This window comes from Ailuropoda melanoleuca, chromosome 14 (genome assembly GCF_002007445.2).
Source record: "Ailuropoda melanoleuca isolate Jingjing chromosome 14, ASM200744v2, whole genome shotgun sequence".
NCBI lineage: Eukaryota > Metazoa > Chordata > Mammalia > Carnivora > Ursidae > Ailuropoda > Ailuropoda melanoleuca.
Window position 1 is genome coordinate 52,166,506 of NC_048231.1, and position 11,093 is coordinate 52,177,598.

Sequence of the window (11,093 nt, forward strand, 5' to 3'; positions counted from 1 at the left end):
ATACTTATTCCATTGAAACAGAATAAAAATGATTTCAAAAGGAAAGACTATATCAAAACTGAGTATTTGTAACATCAACCAAGTGAAAGTTGCTAGTTTGCTAAGGGGGATACAATAGTAATACTATCCCTGCTCTCAATTAACCTATGACCAAATTGAGACAGAAAAACACTAAATCCATAATATATTAAATAATGTTTCAAGATTTAAACAACAGGTTAAAAGCATCAGTTTTGGAAGGGTTGGGTGGGAATCCTGACTCTATCATTACCTTGGGCTACTTCTCTGTGCCTTACTTTCTTCCTAAGTCACAGGACTGTTTTAAGGATTAAATGATAATGTATATTAAGCTAAGTAAGTTGTCAATAAAAATACTCCTTTAAAAAAAAAAGACAAATGACATCATAGGACAATGATCCTTATGTCATGACAGGTGAAAACTCTCTGGCTACTATTGTCAAGGAAATTTTCAGGAAAGAAGTTTAGTCCTTACTTCTCTAACTGTATTTATTCTACTTTGTTTGGCTGTTCATCTCCAGCTACTTATGTATGACTTTGGTTCCAACCACAGAAGTGTTAACTTTGGTTACTTGTATGAATGTTTAGGTATGATAATGAGGGTAGGGAACAGTGTCAAGAGATCAAATGTCATATTATTAGTTATAATGTCATTTTTCTATGTTTGACATTTTTTCTAAGCACCTGTCAGATATTTCTACAGATCTAAAAATACGAATACACTGACAGACCTTTGTATAAAGACAAATGCATTGGCCAATGTTTTCATAAATGGATTTTCATAAATGAATACTGAACAGGAAACCTCCAAAAAATTCTTTTCTCTATATATTACATATGTACGAAAGTAATCTTTTTGCTAATCACAAAATTTAACACAGATTTAAAGATTTGTCTCATATATAAGATAATCAGCACAACTTAGAATTATTAAAATAGTAGAAATATGTCTCAAGTGCATGATAATTTTAAAAATTCTACATACTACTTTGTCTTTGGTATTGTGTCCTTTGTCCTGTCCTTTGTATTGTGTGCCTGTAGGTAGTCATCTTCCTATAATTTAAGGGATCAGAAATGGAATGCATAGGTTTAATTAGTTTTGAAGAGTAACATGAGACAAAGCAGCTGGTTCTTTAAGTGATACTTACTGTATGTTCTCCCACCCTTGGACACTTAATGCCTAGAAAAAAGATAGTTTTATCTATAATATTCATTTATTGAAAAGTGACAAAACACAGCTGATACTGAAAGAATGTGTCATAAACCCCAGATATTTAAGATGAATATACAGTGAAACAATCTTTTAGTTCCCATTTTAGAAAAAGAGCAGCTTGAAGCTTTTAGATACGTTACTGTTTTGTTCTGAAGTACATCCTCTAGTAATCGCAAAGAAATGAACACATGAAATTTCATGTGATGAAAAATGACACATTATACAAAACTCACTAACTCAAGTAACCAGAACACAGCAAGAAACTGAAAGCAAACAAGCAAACCAATAAATGCTCAAAGAAACTGAAATAAATGCTATGAAAATCTTTTGTTAGATTATACAGTTTAGTCCTTCGATAAGCATTTCCTTTACACAGTTTAAACAACCCTGATTATCTAATGAGAAGTAAACTATAAAGCATGTTAAAAACAACAACCTTAGAAAGAACAAAAGTACTGCTAAAGGTTTTCAAGGCTGCCTGAAAACAAGGGGGGAAATAACAACAATAAATAATATTTAAATTGTATAAGAAATGCAACAATATGCCAATGTAGGCTATTTATTGTGAAGGCAAGCAAACTTGCACATCACAATAGGTACCTTTACTACAGCATTGCAAATCATACTGTCTTAATGATGACAGTCATTAAGAAAAGGAGTGTTTCTACACTAGTTAAGGGTATGCCTGACCTTATATTTTCATCCAAAGAGGCTTAAAACAAAATCTATCACTTAAAAGGATAAAGTTTATTTCCAAAATTTTCTTCTGAGAACATTTTATTTCCTTCCTTTGCTCTGCTCCACAACACTCTACTTTCATTCTTTGTTTGAACTAATATCTAGAGACCACAGATTGAGAAAACAGAGAATAGGAATTACTTCAGAAATGAAATAGTTTGGTTTAAGGAAAGAAAGAGAAGAAATTTTAATCACATGTAAATTAAATATTTACTTTAGTTATGATACATCTGCATATGTTCAAATAACATCTCAGGAACACTGGTAAGGGAAAAATGTTTCCATCAGGTATAAACATAGTTCTAAGAAAATAGATGGCCACAGTAATCCTCTCCAGGCAAAGTGGGATTTAACAACTACCCTCTCTTAACACAGAATTTAATTTAGTAGCTTATTTTTCTCCAAAGACTATCATAAAATTTTGCTTCCAAAAAAATCATGAAACTTTGAAAATTAGGGAACAGATTTCATGAACTCAAGACCAGATAAAACTGAAACAATTTTTACATTTGGTTGATTTTTTTAAAGGTGAAGGATATAAAACAATCAAGTCAGAGAGACTACTGAATGTGGACTTTATAGAATGGAAAATACATCACTGTAGAAGAATCGAGAAAAAAAATCAGTAGAAGGAAGTTCGGAAAGAAAACAGGAGATATTTCATAAACACAAAACCTCTCCCCCAAGGTACTTATTAATTACACAGAGCAAAATATAGTTCACCAGTACAGAAACCCAGCAGGCACCATTTTAACCAGGTGATCAGAGTCAACATCAACACTGCTGAGATAGATCACCATCATATAATCCCTAATACGATACACTTGAGAGGGGCCCAACATCATTCTGTGGAAGTCTTACCCACAATGCATAACTTCAGTCTAATCACGAGAAAATACCACACCAATCCAAATTGAAGAACTTCCTACAAAACAAGCAATCAGTACTCCAAAAGTGCCATAAGAGATAAGGACAGACCGTGAGAGATTGGAGGTTTGGGAGATAAAACTAAATACAATGTGGGATCCCAAATTCAATTCTACAACAGAAACTCTAATGCTAGCAGAGAAGCTGAGGAAATCAGGTTAAAAAGACTATATAGTTAACTATATTGCACCTGTGTTAATTTTTCAGTTTTGATAATGAACTAGGATTAAGTACAGTGGTAACATTAGGGGAAACTGGGTGAAGGTTACTTGAAACACTCTGAACTACTTTTGCGAGTTTTCCAGAAGTCTAATATTATCTCAAAAAAAAAAAAAAGTTAAGTAGTACTTTCATCCTCATGAAATATTCTACAACACCCTAGTTCCCTGAATTTTTGGGGATATATTGAGGATTAACGATCAGGGAGAACTAAGCAGGTTAAAAATGGATAGAGCAACTGGCCAAATGTTTAGCCAAATGACATGATCAAAGGAAATGTGCCAGATATTTTCCAACAGCTCCACATATGGAGGCACCTACGCTCAGTAGGGACCCCACTGTAAAAAGAAACCAGAGACACCAACTCTGGTTTTAACCATAGCATTAAAAATGACCCATAAATATCTTATCCCCTCGTAAGAATTCTATTTCCATAACTCTTTCTGAATCCTCTAGAAAAAGTATTGTTTAAAAGGTATCTGCCCCCCGTATGTCCTGAAGCTCACATAGACCTACATAAGTACTTAACTGAGTGAGAGCTGGCACCGTGAAATAAATGTCTTTTTAATTTCCATCCAGGAAGAATATGGCACTAAGAGTTGCTAAATTTAGTTTTTTCCACAAAATATTTATTTTCTAATCATCATTAATTCCATTTTAATCAAATCATTCCCATTACTATGAATAGTTATGATATTACAAAACAATATCTCCTTTACAAAAGTCTTAACATTGCTATAGAATTAGAATTCCTACGATAACCTTGGTAAGCTTCTTTATTTGTTTTTGAGGAAGAGCTGGTTCTCTTCCTCTTCTATTTTTGTTCTCTCTTGGGAAGTTTATGGTATAATGAAATAAACATCAGAAATACTCATGGCCATTTTATACTATACACTCACCAAAAAATATTATATATATTTCTTATTTATAGCTTAGAAAATCTTTGAAAAACAAGACACCTAGCTTTATCTTCAGCTACCTTTCATTCTGTAAGTGAAATTATTTTGTATGTATGTCAGAATTTTCACTCTGGATTCTGATTAAGGGTCTAGAAGCTCAGCCTCTTTAAAAATCACATGATTGTAAAGACAGTCCCAACTACTTAACAGAACTGAAAATTTACAATCCTTCATTCTCTTTTATCCTTTACAAATAGAATGTAAAGATAGAATGTTTGTGAAATAAGGAATTACCTTCTCTCCTCCTAACAAATACTTAGTGCTCGAGTTTTCTTCCTCCATGAATACATTTTGGGGATAGATACCAAAAATGTTTTACTCTCCTCTTTATGTCAACAAAAACTGTGATTAAAAGCGAGATGCCCTTCAACAGATGACTGGATTAAGAAGCTGTGGTCCATATATACAATGGAATATTACTCAGCTATCAGAAAGAACGAATTCTCAACATTTGCTGCAACATGGACGGCACTGGAGGAGATAATGCTAAGTGAAATAAGTCAAGCAGAGAAAGACAATTATCATATGATTTCTCTCATCTATGGAACATAAGAACTAGGAGGATCGGTAGGGGAAGAAAGGGATAAAGAAAAGGGGGGTAATCAGAGGGGGGAATGAAACATGAGAGACTATGGACTGTGAGAGGCAAACTGAGGACTTCAGAGGGGAGGGGGTGGGGGAAGGGGATAGCCTGGTGATGGGTAGTAGGGAGGGCACGTATTGCATGGTGCACTGGGTGTTATACGCAACTAATGAAGCATCAAACTTTACATCGGAATCTGGGGATGTACTGTATGGTGATTAACACAATATAATAAAATAAAATTAAAAAAAATATATAAAAAATAAAAGTGTTAACAGTAGGGGCGCCTGGGTAGCACAGTCCTTAAGCATCTGCCTTGTGATCCCGGCGTTCTGGGATCGAGTCCCACATCAGGCTTCTCCGCTGGGAGCCTGCTTCTTCCTCTCCCACTCCCCTGCCGTGTTCCCTCTCTCGCTGGCTGTCTCTCTGTCACATAAATAAATAAATAAATAAAATATTTTTTTAAAAAAAAGTGATAACAGTAATAATACATATAAATATTGGATGTTTCATTGGTCTTGGACACTATTCTAAGCAGCTGAAGCAAGCTGCCCAAGACCACATGGTAATCAATGGTGTAGGTGATGTGTGGGGTCTGGGAGCCTGACCCCAAGCCTGAGTAACTGGGAAGTACACTTTATATCGGCTACTTATTTTAATAAAATAAAATGGGCAGTCCCCGAAGAAACTGCAGTGGCCACCCAGCTTCAGTGCTGAAGAGTTATGTGGGAAGGCATGTAACGGAGCAGCCATTACTCAGCTTCAGCCAGTGCTGGCAGGCAGCAGCAGAGGCCTGAGTTGCTGCATCCTTTATTCTTGTATTATTATTATTTCATTAAATGAGAAGCTAGCAATCCAGATTGATATCTGAAACCTCTCACTTTCAAAATGTTGCTACTTATCCCAAGCTTTTTCTAAAAATCCTATTTGTCTGAGAGGTAAAGGGCCACAGTCTCAAGGCAGGGACTTTGTCTTATTTATCTTTGTATCCCTAATACCTCATGTGTGGCTAGCACATGGTAGGTACAAATAGATTGACTTCTGCTGTTAAAAATCCTGCCATTTTATCTTGGCCATTTTATAACCTTAGTAGGAATTCATTAATTTATTCAACAAGCATTTACTGAGCTACCACAATGTGCCAGATGCTGCTCTAGGCACTTGGGATTACAACAGTGAACAAAAGAGAGTGATGGAGAGAGAGATACAGAGAGACAGAGAGAGACTGAGATTATATTTTAATGGGGAAAATAGGCCCAAAAAACCCAAAAGCACATAAAGTCACATGGAGTGCAAGCTTGGAAAATAAGGAGATGGCTTGCTTTGAACTGAAACTTTGCTACTCAGAGCTAAAGAATGATGATACAATAGTCCATGCTTCCTAGGGCCATACTGGTCACTCCTCCACAAATATGTTATACATATGTAAGCAATTTAAAGGAAAGGGTATTCTTGAAAGAGAGAGTGCTTTCTTCATAAGTAGAACAATACGATCTTGCTCCTTGGCTTGAAAGGAAGTATTGATCAGTAGTTAGTGAGTCAAAGGTTAATAACTGGGTCCTGATTATTTCTGTTATCAGACTCATGATTGATGGTGTCCTCAGGCTCCTTGTAAATACAGGAATCTCTTTTTGATTGTTGTCACTGGGAACCAAGGAATTAAGCTATTCTCTCATGATTTAGTTACAGGGGACGGGGTCAACTATCTCCTGCATCAGAGAGTTGAGTGGTACAAAGGTTCCTATAGAGAGGGTGCACATGGTCACCAAAAATGAAAACTTGGAGCAGCATAAATCTGACTGGCAGCCATATGATAAAACACTAACTGTGAAACACAGCTCTTTTGCTCTCATGCATTATCATTCCACAAGACCACATGCTGAGTTAATGGAACTTCTCCTCCAGTTTGCTTTGGAAACGGATGTAGTTTCGGAAAGCCCACATGGCACAATCTAGCTATTACTCCTAGACAGCTGTTGGGAGTTAGAGACAGGACAGCTATACCAGGACCATCTAAAAATGCACAAACCAGGTCCTTGCTTCTCATGAACTCACTTTTATCTATTTAGTTACTCATAATCGGAGTAATTATAGTCAGGAATTATGTTTGAAAAGAAAGCACCCTAAAGACAAATGCAAGTTTATATCTTCAAGTAGCCTTTAAAACAATGTGTTACTTTCTCACTGTCTTTACATAAAAATAAGATTTCACTCAATCTGCTCGTTTTGGAAGAAACAATATTGTCTTTGTTAGCCTAGCCTAACACAGATCTCATGCCAATGTAGTTTGTTCTTCTCATGGATACTAGCCAAAAGGATATTCCTTGAAATAAAATCACAATCTGTTGAAAGCCTCACAAATCAATTAGATTAAGAGACAGAAGTAATCATTATCACATAACTAAAGATAAAAGTATGAGAAAAAGTAAGTGAAAATAAACTCGATGCAAAAAAGCACAACACTCAAACTTCCCATTTGTTAAAAAAAAAAAATCATCAGTGGATCCATAGTAGATAAATAGCCACATTTAAACAAGCAAAACTTCCCCCAAATATGAGTCAGATATCAAACCATCTCACTTATTATTGTCTGCCCAGGGAAATTTCCTAAGAGTCTAACATTTTTGTTTAGTTAATGGAAGTCACGTTGGCCTTGATTTTGCACTGATACAGAGTAATTTAAAATAGATCCTTGCTATATTAAATCTAAAACACACATAGTGAGATGGTTATAGACCTCTTTTGACCCAAAAGAAATAAATTATAATAGCATCTACAGCACTGAGTCAACATTAGCAATGATAAAATAATGATACCAATGTATTTATACAGTTGAATGGTTTTGAAAATCTAGAAATAAAATTGTTTTTAAAAGTCTACTCAGATTTACTTTTTAGAGAATCTCTCCAGCTGTTTTAGCTCAGGTGGCACACAGTTACTAAAGAAACTTTCAATAGTATTTGAGGATTTAGGAAAATGTATTTTAATTTTTTTCTCTTCTGCTTGTCTCATTTCCAATTATTTTTTTTAATTCTCCAATGTCAATGGGTGAATTTGGCAGAAATGAGACATATGCGTATTTATCATCAAGTTGTATCAAGAACACAGCTCAACAGCTAACCTCTGCTAGCAAGGACTTCAGCCACTGCCTGCTGACTTCGTGCACTTCCCACTTGCAATCAAGGACAATACAAAGAGCAGTAGACTCACTCATCCAGTAAACCAAAACTTGAAACAACAATCAAGTGATGGTGCTCTTATGCCCTGGCAGAAAACACAGCTGGGAAACGAAAGCCCAAGCCCGGGAAACCTCTGCTCCCTCTGGAGCCGCTCTGGGTACCTGCTGCCCGGGTGGCTGGTGGTGACCCTGGGTGCGCAGCGAGGCTCGGAGCTGGGCGGCTGGGAGCGAGCGTAGGAGTGGTAGGCGGTCAGCACCACGCCGCCCGAGTCCTCCACTTCCATCCTCAGCCGCGCATGTCCCCGCTCCGGCCCGAGAACAAAGGCGGGGACCAGCATGGACCAGCGCACCGGGACTCGGTCACCAGCGGGGTTGGTGTGGCCCGTCCAGCTCCGAGGGGCTCGCTCTGGCGGCTGTCAGGGGCGCCCCGGGAAGCCGGCCCCGCCCGCGGGGCAGTCCTATTAGCAGGGACTTAAAGACACGCCCACAAGCCGTGCTGGGAGTGGGGGTGTGGGGGCGGGGAAAACGCCGGGTGGAGGGGGCGGTAGGGGTCCAGACAGGGGCGGTGGGGGTCGGAGACAGGGGAGGGGGGATCCCTGTTTCTAGGAAACTGGAAACCCGCTGTGATCCTTCAGGGCTCAGGCTAGCTGCTCTAGCAGTTTTTCTTGCTTTGTTTTTCTTTTCCTTTTCCTTTTCTCATCCCCCCCCCCACCCCACCCAAATGGGGGAGGCTTATCCCATAGCTAGGAACATTTCCTGCCTGGCAGCAAGAATCGAGAGAAAGAAACCTTGCCTTAGAAGCCTGGACTGAGAAGGAGAGGGGCCAGGTCTACAATGTGTGGTCTGGGGAAGAAAGGAAGAAAATGTGACACTCTCTCATTTAAAGCATCCACATCAAAAATTGAAGAACCGGATTACGTTGCTGTGTACTTGGTCAAGTTACAATAAACTTGATTTTCTTTTGGGCAGGTAACTCCCTCTTACAGCAAGCAGAAAACCTCCCTCCCTTGCCCTCAATGCCACCGCAGCAACCAGACTCTTACCTCACCCCACATCCCTTTCCTCCTCCCAATCCTGATCAAATTAAGATACTGCTTTCAGCTTGTCTGAAAATTAGACTTGATTATTCTGGGCCCAATGCATGTTTTTTTCTAGAGGTCTTTATTTAGAGGAAAAATGTGTGGCAGGGAGGCAGGTAAAAAGGGACATAATCAGAAATGATTTTCAATGATTTAGGGTCTGAAATATATCTTTACCTATATAAAACTAAGCACAAATGGAAAGACAACATTCTTTTAATCATTTAAAAAGGGAACCAGAAGTATGCTAGAGAGGCCCCATTTGACTTCATCTTTCACACCCAGACAGGGTGTTTTACCTGTTGTCTCTCACACTACCCTGGGAGCTAGGTGAAGGGGAAAAGAGAAGTTAGTTTATCCCTTACTGAGGGGTGACCTAGGCCATGCTAATTAACATCTCAGAATCTGTTTCTCCATCTGTGAAATGGGGAAAACAATATTTTTCTCATGAAGTTAAAAGCACCACATACATGCTAGGTTCTCAAGAAATGGTGGTCCTCTCTGCTACTTCCTTCACATTTTCAAGAAGAGAGGCATTTCTTTTCACTGCATTTTCAAAGGCTGGGAAAGGAAAAAAAATCCAAAATGCTTCTTAGGAAATATTTTGTTGATTAAAGGAGTTGGAATAAGAATGACTAACATTTATTAAAATACGCTTTATGTGTTGGATCCTGTTCATTAGCTCTTTAAACAACTCTATGAGGTAGGTTCTATTAGCATTCCAATTTTGTGAATTAAAAATTTATCAAACATCAGTGTTTGAAAAAGGCATAAATACAAAGAATGCTTCATTCTTCAAAAATTTCAGATACAAAGACGTACCTGTTAACCTACTGTGTTTTGTACTAAATGCATCAAAACAAAGATAATACTTTCTTAAATTGTGAAATAAATCCATAATGTAATTATTGATACACATCCACAATAACTCATCTAAAACTTTGGGTCCAGGGGCACCCTGGTGGCGCAGCTGGTTGAGCATCCAACTCTTGGTTTCGGCCCAGGCTCAGGTACTGATCTGATCTTGGGGGTCATGGGATTGAGCCCCACGTTGGGCTCCGTGCTCAGTGGGGAGTCTGCTTGAGTCTCTCTGCCTCTCCCACTCATGCTCTCTCTCTCTCTCTCTCTCCCTAAAATAAATAAAATCTTTAAAAATAGGGGCACCTGGGTGGCACAGCGGTTAAGCGTCTGCCTTCGGCTCAGGGCGTGATCCCGGCGTTATGGGATCGAGCCCCACATCAGGCTCCTCTGCTATGAGCCTGCTTCTTCCTCTCCCACTCCCCTTGCTTGTGTTCCCTCTCTCGCTGGCTGTCTCTGTCTCTGTCAAATAAATAAATAAAATGTTTTTAAAAAAATAAAATAAAAATAAATAAATAAATAAAATTTGGGGGCCAGATATGTTTCAAAATTTATATATATATTTTTTTAATTTTTAAAAGGCAATTTGGTACAGGCACCATCTAATATAGAATACTTTCCTTCCAGTAGTTTGGGACAGCACCATTTATTCAAACGTTATTTCCTAAGCAGAAAGAATTGACCCTAAATGGGATTAATAATGCCTATTTAATAGCCTCACATATATTCAGATCAGGTTTATCACCAAATAAGTTTTGACACTAAACTTTTTTAAACATGTAATTTTTACAGCTTTTTGCATTTTGGAATTACCATAAGGAATTACAGTAGTGAAACTTTTTTCTGGGCACGGATTTGTCTCGTTAGCATTTTTTTTTCTCCTGAGCTATAGATTCAGAATTTTAAATACATGCAGGGCATCTCCTTGTGAATATTTTTAGCCATAAACTATGCCTCAAGATGTCCAAAACTACGGTGGTGCGCCCTCATGCCAGCTTCAGCAGCCAGACCCGCTCTCTTGTTCATTCACATTTTAGATGCCCTGGAGTCACTGTGCCTTCTCCCTCTGATCTCTTATACCACATCCGTCATCTCTTTCTCAAAATGTCCACCAACTGTTCTTTCTATTCCCTATGCTGCAGTCTTTGTTCTCACATCACCATCTCTTGCCTAGGTGACAGTCCTCCTTTGACATAGATGACTTTCAACCACCTTCCTCTTAAATCCTCCCCTCTTCAAAGAACTAGTAGAATAATTCTCCTAAAACATAATTCCTCCCCTTCTCAAAAGCCCTGTTGTAACCTACTTGCTACAAAAAAGT

At 38.1% G+C, this 11,093-nt stretch overlaps 1 protein-coding gene across 6 annotated transcripts in view; it reads right to left on the reverse strand.

Annotated features, from left to right (window-relative positions):
- ARHGAP28 (Rho GTPase activating protein 28) overlaps nucleotides 1–8,269 on the reverse strand; it is a 198,384-nt gene extending 190,115 nt beyond the window's left edge. For all 6 annotated transcript variants that reach the window (XM_019802528.2, XM_019802529.2, XM_019802527.2 and 3 more), the window contains exon 1: nucleotides 7,998–8,269. In XM_019802528.2, the coding sequence (XP_019658087.1) occupies nucleotides 7,998–8,173 (176 nt within the window). In that variant the 5' untranslated portion in view covers nucleotides 8,174–8,269. The remainder of the gene's footprint in view (nucleotides 1–7,997) is intronic.
- Between the last annotated feature and the right edge of the window lie 2,824 nt (nucleotides 8,270–11,093).